Genomic DNA, 22,442 nt, shown 5'->3' with positions numbered 1-22,442 from the left:
TAAGTATATTTATATGGCAGCATCCGGTTGACTTGATTCCAAGTCCACTTTGATCTTGTCAACCACGCTTTAATATAGTTTTTTTCTAAATGATCTACATCTTAATCGTGACAAATTTGATATCATAATACAGATATGCTTGGTCTGTCAAATTTGATTTGCTATTTTTTTTATAATAGGTATATTTAACTGTTGTCATTTTGATCACTGCTGCTTCATTCAATAAATTATCTATAAAACTTCATTTAAAACGTACAATATTTCTGATGCCACATATGCCTCAATATAATTGCATCTATTATGTGTGCCATTTTGAAGAAAACGATTGTTGATTTGGCAATCCGTTTGCCTCTGTCTTTGCTTGTCGGGCCACTATCAACCTTGCGTACGCTGTTGCCACTTTGACGATGACCATGACACTCTACCACGCCGTTGCTCGACGCCGCCCAATCGATGACGATGATGACCGTTGGACGACTGCGCCCGCCACCCGAATACCGACCACGCCACACGATTGGACAACGATGTTGATGACGGGCCGGCAATACAGAGCTCTCGAGGGTCCTCTTTGGAAGATGACGATGAAGGCCACCTAATTTACCGATCAGGAGACATCCTACAAGATCGATGTGTGTGAATACCGCTTGATATAATTAAATTAAAGAGCGCTTCTCGAAATTCGTTGGTGTCGATAAATTTTCGACTCTTGTTCAACTGTTTAAATTAATTTAATACGGAATGGTATACGATGTCAAATGCCACAGTTATTGATACAAATTGGATTTTGTTTAAATGAGACGTCATGTATATCAAAAATTTGTTACATAGCACATTTTTTCTGATTTATAAATTTTTCATGAAGACATATTAATATATGTATTGGTTTTAAGTTTTCCAACTATATGCCCAACGAACTATACCGGGTGCGTCTCAAAAGTGGCTCACCCCTATAACTTTTTTATTTTTTCAGATAAAAAAACGATATTTGGTATGTTAGTATATGACATAAATTAGGGTTGATTGACGTATTCAATTGTTTTCTGTCACTTTCTGTTTCACCGGAAATGACTACAACTTTTGATTTTTAAATGGCACCCTCGGTATTTTTTAACTTTATTCGATAGAAAATTACATTCTGAATAGAATGACATATAATATATCAATTTTTGACATAAACGCTTTTTTGCTTAAGACAAAATCGTATTTTAAAATTCAATCTAGAGTGCCATGGTTATGTTAAAAACACTAATTCTTAATCAGGGAGTCTTAGAAAAATAGATTTAATCGTCTATTGTTTTTAGTGTCTTGTCCTGGCCAGTTAAATGCTCAAATCGTATTTAAATCATATCTCAATTTTTTCAAATGGAACGCGGGTGGCTCATTAGCATATTTGGAAAAGGCATTTTTTTACGAATAATTTGATCCCACACACTTGGTATTTCAAACCAAATTTTCGTTACGTACCGCAAGTTATAATTTCAAATAAACCATATTCAAAAATGTCAAAAGTTGACATATGATATGTCATTCCATTCAGAGTGTTAGTTATTATCGAATAAAGTAAAAAAAATACCGAGGGTGCCATTTAAAAATCAAAAGTTGTTGTAATATCCGGTGAAACAGGAAGTGACCGAAAACAATTGAATACGTCAATCAATCCTAATTTATGTCATATACTAACATACCAAACCTCGTTTTTTTAACTGCAAAAACAAAGAAATTATAGGGGTGAGCCACTTTTGAGACGCACCCGGTATATTATAGTTCGTTATACATTATTTTTACATACATTTTTCTTTGAAATTTATACCTACAAAATTGCTAAAGGAACTTGCTTTCTAATATCCTTCTAGTATATTAGGTAGCAAATCTCCCATTACAGTTGGGAGTTGGAACCTTTGGTGTTTTTAAAATAAAACCGCAAAATAAAACACTAATTCACCAGAAGACATAAAAACACTTATATTTTTGCACTGGACGCGCGTTTCGCTAACCATGTTAGCATCATCAGCAGATGATTAAAACTGTGTTTGGTTTTTATGATGCTAACATAGTTAGCGAAACGCGCGTCCAGTGCAAAAGTAAAAGTGTTTTGGTGTATTGTGGTGAACTAGTGTTTTAAATCTCCCATTAAAAAAAAATATACCAATAATGTGACATTTGACAGTATGTATGAATTATGACTTAGGGTACTAAAATAACCAGAAAGGCGACATGAATCGATTGTAGAACTTACTAGTTAAATCTTTTAATGTCCGATTATTTTAAACATTATCATTTAATTAGTTGAGCATTAATCTACTCTGTTTGAATGCTGTCTTGATTCGTACATACTTTAATATCTAAATTTCATCAAAAGTTAGTATACAGGTTGTCTCAAGATACCGTGGACATATAACTACTATGCAGTTTTGGAATCAAAATATGTAAACAGAAAAGGGCGACTATCAAAACTATACCGTTAATTGATTTTAAATGTATGAAGGTTATCAAAAATGATTATGACCCTACCAACATTCAACATCTTCACCAACTAGAGTAATTTCGCATACTAGATTTTAACGCTTAACCCGACAAGAAGTATTTTTTAGGTCCAGCTCGAAACGAAAAAAATCTCAAAATAATACGATAAAATGCTAATACTATATTAATATTATGAAGACTACAGTGGAGGGTTGGAACCTTTGGTGTTACACAGCAAAATAAAACACTAAATCACCAAAATACACCAAAACACTTTTACTTAAACTCTAAAAGTTTATAATCATCTGCTGATGATGCTAACATGGTTAGCGAAACGCGCGTCCAGTGTAAAAGTAAAAGTGTTTTGGTGTATTGTGGCGATTTAGTGTTTTATTTTGCTATTATGAAGACCTTTTTACAAAACAAAATAGGCGGCATTGAAGGTGATAAACATTTCTGCTTGACATTTTGGGAAAAATGCATTCTTCATAAAATTTTTGCTTGTTTTAAAATGGTAAATTCCATTTATACTTTTCCAATTTCTATACCGCTTTAGAGAAAATTTAAAAAAAAATATGAAAATTTAGTTGAATTTATTTCTATATGGTAATATAATTTAGTTTTCATTCTTTGATAGATGGTTAGTATTAATTTTAATTAACGTCATTGCTATTTTTTGCTATTTTAGTTAAACCAAGCACAAAATTTATAATCACCTTTTCCATAGCACTGAACCAAATAAATTTTGTGATTCTTTAACATTTTAAAACAGTAAAAAATATGACTAATTAAAATTCAATCAATAACAGTGAAGAATGAAACCGAAATTATATTACCATAGAAACGCGTTTCGATTCTTAGAACTTATCATGATCTTATTATGTAAAATTCAACTATATTTTCATATTTTTTTTTAATTTTCTCTAAAGCGGTATGGATATTTGGAAGAGTATAAACGGAATTTGCCATTTTAGAAGAAGCAAATTTTTTTTTATGAAGAATGCATTTTTTACAAAATGTCAATAATAAAAACCGTTTCTTCTTGTAAAGACAATCCGGGGACATACTGTAGTTAATAGATTGTGTAAAATTTAACTTATTAATAATGTGTGCTTTCACCTTCGGGGCGAGTGCCACCACTTCCCGGGTGTGAAAAATAAATCACCCATTTTAATTGCAAAAACTAATAAAGGGGTGAATTCTAAGGAAAAAATGTTCTATAACATTTTTTCAGAAAATTAATATTTTCCGACTTATTTAAGATTCAAGGTCATTTAGGTCAATTTTTCTGCCATTTTTTATAAGTAACTCGAAAATCGCAAATCTCATATAAAGCAAAAATTAAGCTTTAGGAATAGCGAATCGACTCATTCTTTGTTGATTGCCGTAGGTGTAATAATAGCTGAGTTATTACTCTGTACAGGTAATTTTTTATTATTCGAAAACTAAAAATTGCATACTTTTACCGTAAAACAATGGCGAAAGAACACTTTTTTCGAAGAAAATGAATATGACTGTTTTTAAAGTGCTTGAAAAGACCTTTTAAATGCTTTTTTAAACTTGACCTTTTTTTGCTTGATTTAAACTTATATACGAGAAGGGTAAACTTATTTTGATTCCAAACACACGTTGTGCTTCTATATCTGTGGAATATTAGAACAACCTGTATATTGGTTCTGCATTAAGGGAGATATTAATTTAATTTAGAATTTTCATATCTTTTTTTTTGTTGGCGGTTTAATAAAATTTAACTCCATATAACTCTCGACTGGCTAGCGTTTTTACAGTACTTATTTTAAAAGATATTAACAATGTCATATGATCGAATGAAATTGATATCACAGTAGGCATAATATTATCATTTCCGTTCAAATTTTGCTTAAACTGTTCTTGGCAATAACAGTTGGTATGCTATTGAAGTCATCACAAAAACTGCCAGTAATTTGAGCGATATACATAAGAAAGCTCGAACTGAAATAATATTTTTATAACTATCCTATTTTATTATTCTCACACGATCTATTAATGGTTTCATTATATCTGTTTAAAAAAGAATTACAATTGTTTCTAAAAAGAAAGAATTATGGTAAAAAACAGTCAAATTTATTTATTTTTATTAATATAATATTCGGATATATTGTACTCGTATAGTCAGAAATTTTAGTGTTTCAGTTGGTTTTCGGAAGTCGACAATTAAACAAACTAACGAAAATTTCATAAGAATTGTTTGTCTGCAAAGTTGCTGTATTTCTTAAAAGATTACTGATCTAATAGAAAACATGCGAAAGTATTGAAAAATTAAATAATTTTACTTGTATCCAATATGCAATGAAATGTCCTTTGACTACAATTGTTTTTATTATTTAAATGTTTATACAAAACACTTTAAAATGACATTTCGACTAGTAAGAGCACATTCTACCTTTGATTCTACTGATATTCTCTTATCAGATGATGATTATCACCAGTCATTTTACTATAATGTTGTATAATGTACCGAAGAATATTATTTTTTGAACGTATATATGTATGTTACGGTTAAGGTCCGATGTCCGGTTAATGTCGACATTACCCGGTTAATCTCGAGAATAACACACAACAAAACAACTAAAAACATAACGTAACCCAAACATTAACATGTTAATGTCGACATTCTGGACATCGGACTTTAACCGTAACATATACACAACATTCATTTAAAGTTTAAAGTATTATTTTATTTAGTTTTTTTTAAGTAAATATTTTACTCAGTGGAATGTTGTTTTTGAATAGGAGTGAATAGTTATTTTTGCCAATAAATTTATATTGGCGAGAAAAATGACGTTGAAAATTAATAAATATTTATTTTATTTTTGGCATAACAAGTTGTATGTAGTAAAGTGACATGCATTTGTAAGACCAACATTTACAGATTGCGATACCTTATATACAGGGTGGTCCGAATTGTATTCCGGAAACTTCGGCAGCAGATTCTGCAGATAAAAATAAGTAAAAAAGTTCCTATAAATGTATGTCCTAAAATGCTTAGTTTCGGAAATACAGGGTGTAGAAGTTTCATTTTTATTTCGATTTTTTCAAAATAATTTCTGAAGTAAAGTCAATATTTGAATGAAAATTGGTATCTGGGAGGTTTTTGACATGAGAAATTTGATTTTGATGTCAATATGGCTCCTACTAGTAGAGGGCGCCACCTACATATTTTATTATTAACCGGTTTGAAGAGTAATAACTTTTCGTCTGTACCTATATAAAACTACTGAGTAAAAAAATATACATTTACGACGTTTTTTACGTAAAAAACGTCTCTTGGTAAAAATGGCTACGAGTAATGATTTTCGAGATATTTGGAATCGAAATTATTAATACCTGTCATCATTGACATTAGTTAAACATGTTGATTAAATAGTTATTAAACTGAAATCATAAATTTGAAATATTTTTGTGCCAAAAGTTCAACAGAAACTGTTTTATCATCATTTTTTGCAGAAAAATTTATGATTAATTTAAAAAAAATAAAAATTTTCAAATTTATTATTTCAGTGAAATAACTATTTACTCAACGTATTTATTTTTCGTCAATAATGAAATATATTGACTATTTCCATTCTAAATATCTTAAGAACGGTTGCTCGTAGGGATCTTTACAAAGAGATATTTTTTACGTAAAAAGTCACAGAGATGTATATTTTTTCGCTCGGTAGTTTTATACAGGTACGGACAAAAAGTTATTACGCTTCAAAACAGTTAAAACACATGTAGGTGGCGCCCTCTACCAGTAGGAGTCATATTGACATCAAAATCAAATTTCTCATATCAGAAAACTTCCAGACACCAATTTTCATCTAAATATAATATTGACGTTACTTCAGAAATTATTAGGAAAAAATCGAAATAAAAATGAAACTTCTACACCCTGTATCTCTGAAAGTAAGCATTTTAGGACCTACATTTATACGAACTTTTTTATTTATTTTTATCTGCAGAATATGCTGCCAAAGTTTCCGGAATACAATTCGGACCACCCTGTATATCGAATATCAAATACAATATGATCTTATGATCCAATAGTTTGACTTAGGATCAAGTATGCTTGATGTCATATCAGTTGACAGATAAACAGTTCTTAAGCGAAATTATTAGATTTGTTAACTGTCGAAATTCAAAGCCTGCTCGATCATAAATTATAACTTATAAATAAGAACAAAAACAAACACTAATAATTGAAAAAGTATTTCATTTTTATCAGAGCAATTCTACATTTTATTTATGTTTATCGTGTAACATTTTGTACAGGTGAAGTATTGAATCATTGAATCATTCATCAGTATTGAAGTTAAAAAGTTATTCTTATTATACTTAGTTGAACAGGAGTGGAATGTTCTCTACATCATCGAATTTTGAGAAGAACATTATGTTATACGACAAGAAAAGAAATTCTGAATAATCCCGTAAAGGATACAAGGATAGGTTCCGTATTAACTTTTTAAAAATTGTTCCAGCAAAATTTTTTCGTTTTCATAAAACTGCTTGTAAATTTGGACACACTCGATTACAAGTAGTTTTTATTCTATCGAATAGATGTTTAGGATTAATTCTATTTTTTTTGCATGGAATTATTTATGTTTAAGCGATATTAGGTTAGAAGGCGATGCTTGGTTTCCTCATACATAATTTAATAAAAATAATACTATGGTTATTTGGATTCTGTCCGTTATTATTATACTTTTGTGAACACGCGTATTATTCACAGTAAGTTGATATTTTAAAATATGCAGTGGCACAGGTAAAGTCGATATCATATAGGAGTTTTAATTAATTGATATAGGTAAAACATAAGTTTGTCGTTAATTTCTGATTTGAATTTGATTAAAAACGAACAAAAAAATATAACCTATTACTCGGGTAAGTAAAACACTAAATATTGCGTTTGGTGGCAAATTTTGGAAAAATATTTGAATAAGTTAGTTATTGCTTCAATGTTACATACACCTAGAAAACTGATTTCTTAGTTATTTTTAACCAATAACAGTCGTTTCTCGCGATAGAAGAAAAATATCGGGTTGTTTATTTGTTAGTCAAATATTTATGTGATGATCGTATGTATTAAAATGTATTAAATTAACAAAACTAATAATTTTTAAAACAGAAATTAAATTAACTTAGAAAAAATCTGTTTTCATGTGACATCATTTCAGTATTATTTATATATCTAAATACATACATAACAGGAACACGCCATGGGATCGAAAAAATGGCGTCAGAGTTGGCTTGGAAATGAAGATTATTGTCATTTTATGACAAGATCTGTGAATGTTGATTGTCATCTCCATTGATTGTCAAGCTTGAACTTGACGCCGTTTTTTTCGATCATATGGTACTAAGAAATTATTTTAGTTGTTATGGAATTGGGAATTGTAGGTACCTCTTAAAATTTAATGACATATACCGGGTGTGTCTCAAATGTGGCTCACCCCTATAACTTTTTTATTTTTTCAGATAAAAAACGAGATTTGGTATGGTAGTATATGACCTAAATTAGTATTGATTGAGGTATTCACTTGTTTTTGGTCACTTCCTGTTTCACCGAAAATGACTACAACTTTTGATTTTTAAATGGCATCCTCGGTAATTTTTTACATTATTCAATAGAAAATGACATTCTGACATATCATGTCAACTTTTGACATTCTCACTTAAGAAACAATCGTATTTTAAATTTCAATCTAGAGTGCCATGGCTATGTTAAAACACTAATTTTTAATGAAGGGGCCTTGGAAAAATAGATTTGATCGTCTAATGTTTTTAGTGTCTTGTCCTGGCCGGTTAAAAGATGATCAAATCGTATTTTCAATCATAACTCAATTTTTTCAAATGGAACGAGGGTGACTCATTAGCATATTTCGATAAAGCATTTTTTTACGAATAATTTGATGCCACACACTTGGCATTTCGAGTCAAATTTTCGATATGAACCATGTTATAATTTTAAATAGAACGTATGCGAAAATGTCAAAAGTTGACATATGATATGTCATTCTATTCAGAGTGACATTTTCTATCGAATAAAGTAAAAACATACCGAGGGTGCCATTTAATAATCAAAAGTTGTAGTCGTTTCCGGTGAAACAGGAAGTGACCAACAACAATTGAACACGCCAATCAATCCTAATTTATGTTAAATACTAATAACATACCAAAGCTCGTTTTTCTATCTGAAAAAATAAAAAACTTATAGGGGTGAACCACTTTTGAGACGCGCCGGGTATATAAATGCCAATAAATTATTTTTCAAGGGCTATTTGTAAAACTGTCTTGTTTCTGATGATAATTAAAGCTTTCTATTATGAGGATGTGGTTTAATTAATTAGCTACCGGAGGGGGTGTATTTTTCAAAAATATCGAAATCTAAGTTGTGTGTGTATTTAGAGGTCATCATTAAGGATTATATCACTCAGATAAATAGGGGAAATAACTGGCATCACATATATTTAACTAATAAGTGTGCTGCTAAAACAAGTTAATAAAAATCTAAATTGGAATCAAAAAGTGGGTTCAGCACTGTTCTAAGAGCCAATAACAACTTTTCCGATAATTTGTTCTGCCATTTAAAAACTAAATAGAGATTTTTAGCTGTCAGTCATTTTAGTGTTAAAATGCTTGATAGATATTATAAAACGATTCTTACCAAGTTTAAGTTATTTTATTTCTCAGAAAGTAAATTATTTAAATATATGACGTATTTAAGTATAGACCTATTATATCTTTTATTTTTAAAGACATTTTGAGGTATGTTACCACATTTATTATATCTATTATGATATACTAAATAATTTGAACAGTCTGTCTGACTTACATATTTCAAAATTAAAAAAACCAACTAATGTATTAAAATACCGTCAAATCATCAAGAAAAATAAAGCTTTATGTTCTTTATACAAATAGCTCCCATATATTTTTATTTCTTAATGAAAAAAATAATACGATTTGTAATTAAAAGTGAAATATTTTATTAAACGAATAATAGACACAGGTGTTTTCGGCGTATCAATGAAACCAAGCTTCGTAATCTGCCTTGAGTAAGAAGGTTGCTCATTCTTTTTGTTGTTAAATTGCAGATAAAATTGTTGGCACTCTGGGCGAAGGAACGTTTGGCAAAGTAGTGAAAGTCAAAGATATGGAAATGTAAGTTGATATTTTTATATTACGTTACTAGATCTTACAAGTTATATTTAAAACATCTACATAATGATTATATAATTGTTATTTTTTTGAGATGTATTAATATAAATAATGATCTTTTTAAATAGTTCAGTTTTTTTGAGGAACTTCCTCGGGAACTTCTCATGGGACATATATCTATCATTAATTTATTGACTTAAAAACATATTTTAACATCTATAGATTTAAAAGTGAAGCAAAATAATATGAAATTAAATATTTGGGAAATAAAAATAAAGCGTTTAAAATATTTTTAACACACTTGACTTGTCAGCTCTTATTTATAAGCTTAGATTTGTAGATACTGTTGACTTGCTTAGCTGATATTGCTGACATCTGCATCAGTATTTACTTCAGTGTTTTTCTCATTTTTTTGTTTTCGTGCTCTACTAATTTTTCATTGAAACATAATTTTTGTTGAGAAACAGGGGACCATAAAACCTAGAAAACAACTTCAATCAATGAGTTACCGAGACTATTTTAGAATGTATAAAAATATCTCATTCACCTTATATCTCTAGCAACTTTTAAAGTCGAGCCAAAAATCTCATTTCTCAGAAGTCGAATCCATCAAGGTATTGATATAGGACGGAAGACTTTGATAGTCCAATCTAATAAACTCTTATTATTTCTTTCTCATTAGATATTTCGAAAAAGAAATATTTTATATGTTACGATTCATTCCCCATTTGATATGTATTCATCATATGTGATGATATGTATATATGTGTGTGATATGTATACATCATTGCACAATTTTTTTTAATAAAAATAAGAAATAGGAACTTGGTTATCATATATACACAAATTATGAAAAAGAGCAAAATAAAACACTAAATCACCACAATGGCCCAAAACACTTTTACTTTTACACTGGACGCGCGTTTCGCTAACCATGTTAGCATCATCAGCAGATGATTATAAACTTAAACTTTAAATTAAAAACTTAAAGTTTATAATCATCTGCTGATGATGCTAACATGGTTAGCGAAACGCGCGTCCAGTATAAAAGTAAAAGTGTTTTGGTGTATTGTGGTGATTTAGTGTTTTATTTTGCTGTGTAACACCAAAGGTTCCAACCCTCAACTGTAATCTATGAAAAAGAGGTTATTTTTAAAACAAAACTATGTTTTTGTCATTTGAACTAAAATTTTATAATCATATTAATTTTCATAAATGAAATAACTCAGTTCAATGTTGGAACTAAATAATTAAAATTCAGAAACTAAACATAAAATGTAAAGTCAAAAAGTTAGGTTAACTTTTATTCTAAATTCAAGTATTTTTTGCAACCTTTGCTAATAATAATTTTTCTTTAGGGATCATTCCATGGCATTGAAGATAATAAAGAATGTCGAAAAATATAGAGAGGCAGCTAAACTGGAAATCAACGTTTTAGAGAAATTAGCTGACAAAGATCCAGATAGTGTACAGTAAGTAAAATTTTATTTTCACAAAAACTGTCGTTTCTAATCTTAACCATTCCATGAAGTCGAATTAAAATGCCGTCACAGTAGGCCTAGAAGAACCATTTCAGTTTGGAGTGTTTATATGTCTATTGTCTGTAGCTTCTTGACAGTGACAGTTGTTAGTGAGTGATTTGAAGACTTTTTGAAAGGACCGGGAGTAATAATATTTTTTTTGATGATAAAACCAGTAACCCAAGCTCGGCAGAACTGTTATTTTTCTAAATAACTGTTGGGCCTGTTACATTTATCATAAAATAATAGCTGAAGGTAACAGGTTTCTGATATTTATCGGTTTTATTTTTAAAAAGTCAAAATATCATAAGGAAACGGGGATGTAGAAGAATGTAGAATGAGTGGGCGGTAGGCATGTTCGGTCTTCCGGTATACCGGTGCCAAGACCGGTACTTTTGAAATATTCCGGTATCGGTATCGTCTTTTACAAGACCGGTATACCGGTTTCGGTACCGGTAACGGAAGACCGGTTTAAATCGGTCCCGAAAGACCGGTTTCAATCTATGCCGGAAGACCGGTTTCAATCGGTACAGAAAAATAGGTTCATGATAATATGAAAATCAAAAAAACTGTATAAAAATTTTCGGTACAGGTTTTTGTGCAAAGCTGATTGTGTTCTCCTACTCTAGGTACCCTATGATCGAAAACAAACTGCATCAGTGATGGCTATGAAATGAAGATCGCTGACATATTATATGTAAAATTATATGGGGAATTTAATCGATGTTTATTTACAAGCCTGGACGCCGTTTTTTTTTCGATCATAATACGGTCAGGGGCATGCAATGTAATTTATTTTGATGTATATTATTATTGCTAGTCTAGTTTGGTCTAGTACTTATCTAGTCTTCTTTTTTTAGTACATCTAAAATTCAAGTAAAGCATCTTACTCATGGATCACTCATGCATATTATATAGGTCCGTAAAACTCAGGCCGATATTCAATAGCATCTGCTCTATTATTTAAAATATGTAAAATAGCACCTTATTTCCCCGCTCCATTTATATCTCCAAGAACAGCAGCTTTCAGTGCTTTTTCCATTTTTCATAAGTAAAGAGAATGTTGACAAGAAATCAAGAATATGCCGGAAATGTGAACATAAACAATGAGAATCTTAAGTTAGATCAATAACGTTATAACGGTAACGGATAGATTTACGATATATTCCGAGAAATCAAATTTATCCCGCAAAATACCGTATTTATTACGTTACCGTATTTACTTAACGTTAGAGGCACGAGAACTTTCTATTATTTCTATTTAAATTTTTTTTTAATCAAAACTGTTATTTCTGTCTTTCCGATATTCCGGTTTGGTCTTCCGGTCCAACCGGTCTGTCTGACCATCCGGTCTTCCGGTCCAGCTGGTATATCGGTTCCACCGATTTAGTTGTTGGAACCGGTATACCGGTTGTAGCCGGTATACCAGTACATGTAGCCGGTAAACCGGTATACCGGTACTTCGTGGTACCGGATACCGCTAGTGAAATCTTAGGACCGAACATCCCTAGTGGGACGGGGTAAACTGAACATAAACACACCGCGACCTAACGATCTATTGTGCCCCCTTTCCTGAGTTATAACTCATAATACAGTCTATACCTCATCATGAAACGAGGATAGCTTGACATTGACAATATGATTTTTTTTTATTTATGAATATAATCATTATCATTGTGACCTAATCTATCGTTCGATGTTCATTGGCAATGCAAAGAATTTGTTAGGTGTACTGTATCGGCACTTTGATTTTCATATCTGTTAGTTTTTAAAAATACCAACTGTTGCGAGCCTAGTAAAATATAGTGACGCGGCGACCTCTGCTTTACATCGCAGACCATTGCTGTCAATACACTGTTATTTTCATATTTGTTGTTTATGGAAGTAACAGTTGTTGTGAACTTTGTAAAATTTGCAAGCACGAACTGTTAGTGTATTGTTATTTTCACACCTTTTTTTTCTACATGTAACAACAGCTGTTAAATGTTATTTCTAAATAACAGTTGTAAAGTAACTTCAAATAATACTCGATCATGTGTCACTGAAGAATTGGAAAATAGACATTGTAAAGCTTGAATTTTATTTCTACATTTATTGTAACGATGTTTCTTTTCGATCACATACCACTTATATGTATGTATTTTAACATAATATATTTATTTTTCCAGTTTATGTGTCAAAATGTTGGACTGGTTTGATTACAACGGCCATATGTGTATCGCTTTTGAGATGCTAGGGTTGAGTGTCTTCGATTTTTTGGTAAGCCATTAATACAAGCGTTAATTTGTATAATTTTTTGCTCTGCAATTTATATATAAGGTTTAATGTTATTTAAAACCGCCTCTACACTACTCGCGAAGTACGCCGAAGTAGGTCAAAATCGAATAATGAAAAGGGTTATTTCATGTTTTCTCGACTAATGAAAATAAACCGAGAGGAGACAAAGTTAGACCAGGAAACACGAAGTAACCGTCTTTACTATTCGACCTTGACCTACTTCGGCTTACTCTGCGAGTAATGTATAGGCCGTTTATCGTTAGAATTAATTTAGTTTTTTTTTCTTTTTTTTTGTTTTTATTTTTAACTTAGAAGGATAACAACTACCAGCCCTATCCGTTGGATCAAGTAAGGCACATCAGCTATCAGTTATGCTACTCAGTTAAATTCCTACATGATAACAAACTGACGCATACCGATTTGAAGCCAGAAAATATACTTTTCGTCGATTCTGATTATGAATTGGTGCACAATTCAAAGAGGGAATCAAAGGTAAGGAACGTTCAGCTATATTTATACAATTGTCACATTTCCTAATATGACAGTAAACCGTTCAAACAAAAATTACTAAGTTGACTTAAGTTTTGTGTATTTTTATTGTGATTACATTAGTATTTGCGATAATATTACCACATATTACAGTTTATGCTATAACTTATTTTAGCGTCGAGAAATCAAACGGGTGAAAAGGACTGACGTTAAGCTAATAGATTTTGGCAGTGCAACATTTGATCATGAACATCACAGTACTATTGTTTCAACGAGACACTATAGAGCACCAGAAGTAATATTAGGTGAGTAAAAATGACTAATAAAATAATGATTGCTAGTTTCAGTTAAAAAAACAATCAGTTATTTACTTTCTACTGCAACTTCACAAAACATTAAAAAAATGTATATTCAAAGAAATTCTTGCTCAAAATGAAACACATTTTAAAAAATTTTTTAGTGTGTAAAACTTTATTTAATTTTAGAATTAGGATGGGCTCAACCATGTGATGTCTGGTCAATTGGTTGTATACTGTTTGAACTCTACCTTGGTATTACAGTATTTCAAACTCACGACAATAGAGAACATTTGGCTATGATGCAACGTATATTGGGAGAAATACCTGGACGGTAAGTTTAAGACATTTTTGAATATTCATCATTGTAACCCAGAGAATAAATATACGATAATCATATTTTGAGCATACACAGTGACCTTTATTTTTGTACAAATTATTTTAATACTAAGAATTTAAATTCTACAAGGGATATAAAAAAGATCATGAAATAAAATCAGGATGATGATGAACGTGATAACCACGAAATAGACCAGCGATGACGCACCTATGACCCGTGGGTCAGATACTGACCCAAGCAAGATTTTTAACTAACGCATAATTGCTAGGCAACCATTTGTTTGTTTACGGCGGGTTTATCTATATTTTCTAATTTGTGCGGATAATTTATATTCGATAATATGTATTTAAAAAATAACTAAATATCAAATAAAGTGTATCATTTTAGTCACATTTTATTTTTTGGAAAAAATTGACAAACCAAAGCAAATAACCATAAGCCAATTTCGAGCGAACAACCGTTGGTTATGGTTGACAGATCAACAATGCTTTAAAGGTCAGTTGTCTACCGATTGGTTGTCAGCCAACCAATTTCGAGGTCATAGTTAAAGTTATTTCTTTAATATTTAAGTAATTTAATCAAATACACTTATGTAAGGTTATGTTCAGTTATCATCAGTTTGTAGAAAGAGATATGATATACTACTATATGTTATACTCATTTTGTACAACACGGGTGGTTCTTTTTTTTGATTGGTAGAACGTTTTCACGATTCATCATGTCCAAACCTTTATTACAAATTTTGAGCGCAAGTGTCTCTGGCAAAATATATTTTATTTTGATCATTGATGTTGATCATCAAATCAACATCTATAAAAAGCAGTTTAATATTTGCCATTATTTTAACCCAAGTTTAACTGTAAATAAAATATTTATATTTTTTGTATGTTAATTATTTGTTAGGGTTTTGAGACAAATGACACTCTGTTGTTTTTGAATTGCACTGTGCAGTGTTTATGCCATAGTTAACACCTACTATAACCTACTCTACACTACACCACCCCAAATCTTTATTCCAAATTCGTCTTTAGAACCAACGGTTCGCTATTAAACTTAACTCTAGTGCAAATTATTAAAAAATAGTAACAATATTTAACCCATCCCTGAACTGTACCAAGGCACAGATGTTTACATTTCATTCTTGTTAATGTTTCAAAATAAAGTAGTAATTTTTAATATACCTATTTATTTTTTTACAGAATGGCAAGAAAGACTAAAACCAAATATTTTTACAAGGGAAAATTAGACTGGGATGAAAAAAGCTCTGCTGGACGATATGTGAGGGATAATTGCAAACCTTTATTGGTAAGTTTAAACAGAATATACATATTGTAACATTCTATTTTTTCTATTCTATTTAGTGTTTTTTATTATTTTTTCTTTTTCTGTAATTAAATTGCAAAGTATGAAAAGCATAAATTTACCACCTCTCAAATGGAGCTTGGGAAGTTTCTTCAGCTCTCTACAATAAAAAACAATGTTCATTCTTCATAACCTAAATCTTATCGCGAACTTCCACTGTCAAGATTTCTTGAGGATATTGTATTGTAACGCATCATCGGGAAGCAGGATTAATTTTAAAAATTAGTTTTATCTAGAACAAATATACTTTAACTTAAAGAATAACTATAGAACTTTACTTTGCAGCGTATTACATATACGTGCAATACATGTTAAAAAATATACAGAGACCAAAATTTAAAACATCCTGATTATTCGAGTCGCCAATTATCCAAACTAGGGTACAGCCGACGCTAGGATAATCGAATCTACTGTATATAATTACCTCATTCCAAGTGAATTGATTGACGCACATGTAGTATGTTATATTATCCAAGGTGGCTCTTAAATAAGTGCAAATATTTTTAGGGCTAGTATATTTCGACCCCAGAAACATGTCATGAGTTTTCCGCGATTTTTTTTTAAAAATCTGGGCTTTTGGATTTTTTTTTAAATTTTTAGTAAGTAAACCTAGAAAAGATCAAGTAGTTATCAAGATTTAAGTGAAACATTCTTTTTTTTTAATTTTCGAAATAAAATATCTCGGTTATTTTGGACTTATTTGAAAAACGAGTAAAGAGAAAATTTGTTTCTTTTATTGAGATCTACTAGCTCTGAAAATATTTGCAATTATTTAAGACTCACCCTGTATAGTTATTTAGAAGTGATAAGTTATTCTCATATTTCTCTCAATTTTTGACCGAGCTCTACCTGACGTTGCAAAATTATTTTATACCTTTTTTCTGGAATGCCCAATGTCACTGTTAATTAAGACACAGTATCTTTCTAAATTACTACCCTATCAAATTCACTTGTAGAATAAATAATAAATACCATAAAATAAGCTTAGAATAAACTTAGCCCAATAAATCCGCAAAAAAAGTCAAATTCAAATATGATAATTGACACAGTAATGAAAACAGTAAAAAATGGGGAGTCATGGGGTCCATTCCGCCTCTATGGTGGTCATCCAATTTATGTGGTCTGCATTTTAATGTGTGACAGAGAATAATATAAATGACCGCTTGACAGACAGAGAGACAAAATCAAAACCGGCATATGGTGTTGCCGGGTTTTTACGTTTGTAGGAAAATGTGTGTAAAAAAATATAAGCTACTAGTTGAAGCCTGGCGCATTCGCCACGATATGCGACAACAGGTAAAAAATACTGTATATTTTTTGTTTAATTAAATGAAAACAAAAAATCCGGCGACGACAGTTTGTAGAAGAGCCAATTAGCTATCTTTTAGTAAAAAAAGCAACTTTCTAGAGCAAGTCGTTACTTCACTAGAGACGACACACAGATAAACATTAGCATTTTATATATGTATGTAGATTTTAAATAAAATTAGATAATTTATTACACATTAATAGATAATCTATTACAGCTGTTGTAAAACGAGTTATAGTGAAAAATAAAGTTCCAACCCTAGATGCAACATTTTTCGTAAATGTCTACTTATGCGGTTTGAAATTTTGATGCAAAATCCGGCAATACCACATAGAAGAAATGTGTCGACACAATTTTTATCTCTTTTTAATACATTTGATCTTCCATTAAGCTGTCTACATCACTGTCTTACACGTTAAAATCCAGACCGCACAGTTTCGATGACCAAATCGGTATATGAATATACAGGGTGACGCACCTCATTCGCCTCGGTTGATTATACGAAAACGGAAAGATGTAGAAACAAAATATTTTATGGGTATATGTGGGAAGGTAATGGGCATAATTTAAAATTATTTTTAAAGGTACAGGGTGCGTCAGAACTAAGATTCATGCCAAAGTTATATATATTTTTTCTTATGGAATACCCGGTATTTTATTTAATTTTTGGATTATTGGGCCCCAAAACGGGCATTTATTATAAGGGTTAAATATGTTTAAAATTTTTGGTTTTTGAGATATTTAAAGATGGATTTAAATATGCGTGCTACAAAAGAATTGATAAAAAATGTCTATACCTATGTGGCGGATTCATCTATCCAAAAAAATCCTTTATGGGTATTTCGCCACTGCACTACAAGAAAAATCTACAAAATAAAATAGTTATTTTTTGTAAACACTTCTGCGTTAGACCTAAACGGACGCTGCTTGTCAGAAGTTGTGTTTACAGTAATAAAAATTTGCCTAACAAAGAAAAAAATGCTTAACGTTTCGGAAAATTTTCTCTTTCCGTCGTCGGAAGCAAAAAAAAAATAAATACAAAGAATCAAGAAAAAAACTATTTAAAATATTTAAATTGAATTATTCGAGAACACTTTACTTTTTAAAACAGATACATCTACAAGAAATGAGAACGTCAACGATTTCTCTCTAGGGTTAAATACAGTGACAGTTACCACATGTCACTGTATTTAACCCTAATAATAAATTCCGTTTTTTTACAACCAAACCAATCCAAAAATGAAATAAAATACCGGGTGTGTGTGTTTCATAAGAAAAAATATAAGTTTGGTATGGATCTTAGTTTTGAGACACCTTGTATATTTCAAAATAATTTTAAATTGTACACATTGCCTCCCCACATATATCCATACAATATTTTGTTTCTACATCTTTCCGTTTTCATATAATCAACCGAGGCGAATGAGGTGCGCCACCCTGTATAAATGTAACTCATAGAAAGTTTGTATGTAGATACAATTGAATATTATATTTACTAATTTGTTCTTTAATTTCAGCGATACAAGCAGTCTGACGACCCAGATCACAACTATTTATTTGACCTGATCTTCAAAATGCTAGAATACGAGCCTTCTGAAAGAATCACTTTAAAAGAAGCTATGAATCATCCGTTCTTCGACAAGATACCTGCTCACCAACGGCTGGGCGATCATGGAGCCAGTGGAGACGCACGCCGCGATAGGAGTCTTTCTCTATCCCGATGAATATACAATCAATAATTGGTTATTATAACTTCTTGCTACTATCATTTCAGACTCGCGAATCGAGTCTAGAAATGCCAATCTGATTAATTCAATTTAGGTTTTGTGTTACACAGTTTAGTTTCTAAATTATATAAGAATAATCACACTTTTTCCAGAAATTTTAAGTATATTTTTATATAGTTGTTTAGTTTGAAACCTAAATTTTTGAAAATGTTCAAGTAATTTAAATTACTATTAACTGTAAATTATATCAATTTTTAATGTCTTTGTAATTACAGTTTTTAATTTTAGTAAAATTAGTGGGTAGAGTTAAATACAATGAATATCTTGTAAATTATGATGTAAAAATGTATTTTTTATCCAATATTAAAATTTTTCAATTTTAACTCTTAAGTCTACTGACTTATGGCTGATGTTCGCACATCCTTTTAATTGTAGAGGTAGATCTTTATGGTAAGGTTAAATTATATGTAATCGTCTACATGCAAATTGGTATGTACATACTGGCGTATGTAAATAAAATAATTTTTAATGGGATTGTTTTATTTAAAGAAAAAAAAATAATTTATAAAGTACTTTATTTAGGTCATAAAATTAAAAAAAAACTTAAATTTATTGAGGAGCGCCGCCATCACCTGAGGGCATCGATCTGATTATATCAGAATCGCCTGGATCTGTAATGGACATAGCACAGACTCGGAAATATTTTCCGCATGCTGTACCTAATTCTACATTGTTGCCAGTATAATGGTGTACGCCCGTTTTGGCCAACATGGCATAATATTCAATTTCCGATTTCCTTAGTGAAGGAGTGTTGTTGGATATGATAATAAGCTTAGCTTTTCCTTGTCTCAAAGTCTGTAACAAATATTTTGATTATGAAGCATATCCAGTAAAAAAATTAATAAAATAATTAAGGTAAAGAATTACAACTAAATTTAGAAGTCAGGCGTTGAGAGTAAAAACTCCACATCCATTTTTGGCTATTCTTGAGTAAAAATATACTATAGAATTAGCCGCTCTGCACAATATTCAGTCTAATTTTGGCGGCGTAATTCATTCTATCATGTATAATTTACATGTGTGTTTATTCAAAACTAATATTATTTTGATAACAAAACTTGTCATATCAAAATGGCCAAAAATGGATGAGTTTTGATACACAACCCCTCAAGTCTACTTGGTATCTACATACAAACTTTCTATGAGTTACATTTTTACAAAGCAGATATTATTTCTACGTCATAAAACATTTAACAGAAGCAATTTAATGAATAATAAAACCTAAGCAGTCTAGTCTAGAGATATGGTAACAATATGTGGCATTAAGGGAAACTTAAGGATTATTGACAACTTTGACCAGTGTTACCAACTCCGGGATTTTATCCCTATTGGGGAGAAAAAATCTACATGGGGATTTTTTTAGGGAGTAAAATTTTTTGGGGATATTTTTAGGGATAAAATTTCAATGGAATTTTACCGATACCAAAGAGGAGATAAGACCGCTACTGCTATTTTTGAAAATTAATAGGAAAGTATAAATAAAACAAAATAATTTATTTGTTTTAATCACCGAATCTTGGATAACAGTTGTGGGGATTTTAGTTGTTTGGATTTAAGAAGGTTTGATATTGCTTTAATGGAAAGTTTTGAACAGTTGGCTACATTGCTGTGATCAGACGTTTCAAGGTCAACCACTAAGAACACAAAAAATTGTTTATTTATTATTATTTATATTTTTTTTTTCGGGATATTTTTTTTAGTTTTTAGGGATATTTTGGGGATTTTTGATGCCAGCGTTTTAGATTTTTAGGGAGATAAATTTTTGAGAGTTGGGAACACTGCTTTGACAGTATGATAGTTAAAGTGTCATAATAAGCTTGTGTGCTAATAATGTTACCACATATCACTGTTTACATATAGAACCATGGGGTATTTTGACATTTCGAATACATTATGATGTCAATAGAGATACTGTATTTTTAAAAAAATATAAATAAATAAATATTAATTAACTTAAAATAAAAAGTTAGGTTAAGATCGAGTTAACAGATTGTCGGACTTTATAAATCAATCTGCTATTTTGTGGTGCCTTCTAAATTATAAATATAAATTATTACAAGTAAAATAAAATATTATAAATAAAATATTTAAATGTCAAAATAATGTATAGGTACCCTAATAGAGGAATTGTGGCCGTATTGGACTTCACAGTAGAAAAAATATATACTAAAGTATACATTTTTTTATCTATAAACCCCTCTAGCAGAATATTAAATTGCAAAATTCAAAAATTAAACACATATCTAAAAAGTGATCAAATTGCATATATGTAGCAGATATTGCAGTGCAAATGATAATATGCACGAAGATTTATACAACTTCAAAACAACCAACTAGCATAAGGTTATTTTAAATGCCATTAGTTAGATAGACTTGGGCTGGTCTAGAAATGTTAAATTTTACACAATGATTCTTGGAGTAACAGAAAGAAGCACAACATCTCATCTCTCCAAGGTAAAAAACAAGTTGAAAAATTATACATTTCCTTACATTTGAGTCTAGAAAGTTTCTAGACTAGTCTAGTAGAAACATGAAGAATTAAATTCACTTTATTTGACTGTATTGGGCAATTCAAAACTTTTATCCATTGGGGATTAAACATTATATGAAGATTTGTTATATCTGGTTTGGTTTGGTTTTTACAACCATGAAATATTAATTTACAACAATATTGGGCCCCGAGAACCAAGATAGACATAATTGCAGGCAAAATCTAGTTTCCCATAATAATAATTGTTAATCTGTTTTCACAGCAAAGAATTTAGTTTGAGCAAATTTGGAATTTCATTAAATCTTACACTTCTGGAACGGTTCATTAAACTAGTCACTATTTAAAATATGAAAACTATACTGGGAATATTATAGGCTGCAAGTTATACCACAATAATTAGTATATAGTGATCAATAGATGTACCTGCCGAACGATATTTTATCTACAATTTCTACATTTATCAAGGACCTTTACCTTTAATGTCTGCTTATATCCTAGACAATATTTTCCAGACTTCATTACTAGAGCCAAACGGCTGTTAATGCTCTCGATGGCTTTCTTTTGTTTCTTAGTTGCTGCCATTCTCTAAAAAGATAGGTCATTAAATCGCTTTATCCCATATATATGTAATTTTGTTAATAGCTGTAAGTACAATAAAAACTTATTCATGGATTTGAGCAGTAATTATACACAAAAAACTATAATTTCTTACTTTAAATATTATTTAACCACGTGCAATCCACAAAAGATGGGCTAAAAAAGAACTCCGAATGTGACGTTTTGACTTACGTCAAAATTTTGTCGTCGTGTCAACTAATTAAGAACCTGATTCTGTGGTAATAAGGTATGTTATATCATCTGGGTTTTATCATATATAAAATATTAAATGTTTTTTTATAGTTTTTTTTACAACAAACTAATTTTACGTT

At 30.5% G+C, this 22,442-nt stretch overlaps 2 protein-coding genes across 4 annotated transcripts in view; one reads left to right on the top strand and one right to left on the bottom strand.

Annotated features, from left to right (window-relative positions):
- LOC115880879 (probable dual specificity protein kinase madd-3) overlaps positions 1–19,491 on the top strand; it is a 33,907-nt gene extending 14,416 nt beyond the window's left edge. Inside the window, exons 2-10 of one of the 2 annotated variants that reach the window (XM_030898202.1) lie at positions 551–629; positions 9,579–9,645; positions 11,001–11,114; positions 13,331–13,421; positions 13,755–13,931; positions 14,104–14,233; positions 14,414–14,558; positions 15,764–15,869; positions 18,753–19,491. In XM_030898202.1, the coding sequence (XP_030754062.1) occupies positions 551–629; positions 9,579–9,645; positions 11,001–11,114; positions 13,331–13,421; positions 13,755–13,931; positions 14,104–14,233; positions 14,414–14,558; positions 15,764–15,869; positions 18,753–18,959 (1,116 nt within the window). In that variant the 3' untranslated portion in view covers positions 18,960–19,491. Of the gene's footprint in view, positions 1–550; positions 630–9,578; positions 9,646–11,000; positions 11,115–13,330; positions 13,422–13,751; positions 13,932–14,103; positions 14,234–14,413; positions 14,559–15,763; positions 15,870–18,752 lie in introns of both variants that reach the window. The other variant, XM_030898201.1, reaches the window with a different exon arrangement.
- Positions 19,492–19,520: 29 nt separating this feature from the next.
- Positions 19,521–22,329, bottom strand: LOC115880883 (60S ribosomal protein L30). 2 transcript variants are annotated; one of them, XM_030898208.1, is made up of 3 exons: positions 22,226–22,329; positions 21,988–22,098; positions 19,521–19,817 (listed from the first exon to the last, which is right to left on the bottom strand). In XM_030898208.1, exons 2-3 carry the CDS (start codon positions 22,093–22,095, stop codon positions 19,572–19,574), a joined length of 354 nt encoding a protein of 117 aa, XP_030754068.1. In that variant the 5' UTR covers positions 22,096–22,098; positions 22,226–22,329; the 3' UTR covers positions 19,521–19,571. The 2 variants fall into 2 exon arrangements, with proteins under 2 accessions (XP_030754068.1, XP_030754069.1); XM_030898209.1 differs by having other exon boundaries at positions 21,988–22,155; positions 22,226–22,299.
- Positions 22,330–22,442: the final 113 nt, after the last annotated feature.

Source organism: Sitophilus oryzae, unplaced genomic scaffold, assembly GCF_002938485.1.
Source record: "Sitophilus oryzae breed Bouriz unplaced genomic scaffold, Soryzae_2.0 scaffold_165_pilon_pilon, whole genome shotgun sequence".
In the NCBI taxonomy this organism is placed as follows: domain Eukaryota; kingdom Metazoa; phylum Arthropoda; class Insecta; order Coleoptera; family Curculionidae; genus Sitophilus; species Sitophilus oryzae.
The sequence above is the reverse complement of the archived record's forward strand: the minus strand, read 5'-3'. Positions and strand labels throughout refer to the sequence as shown.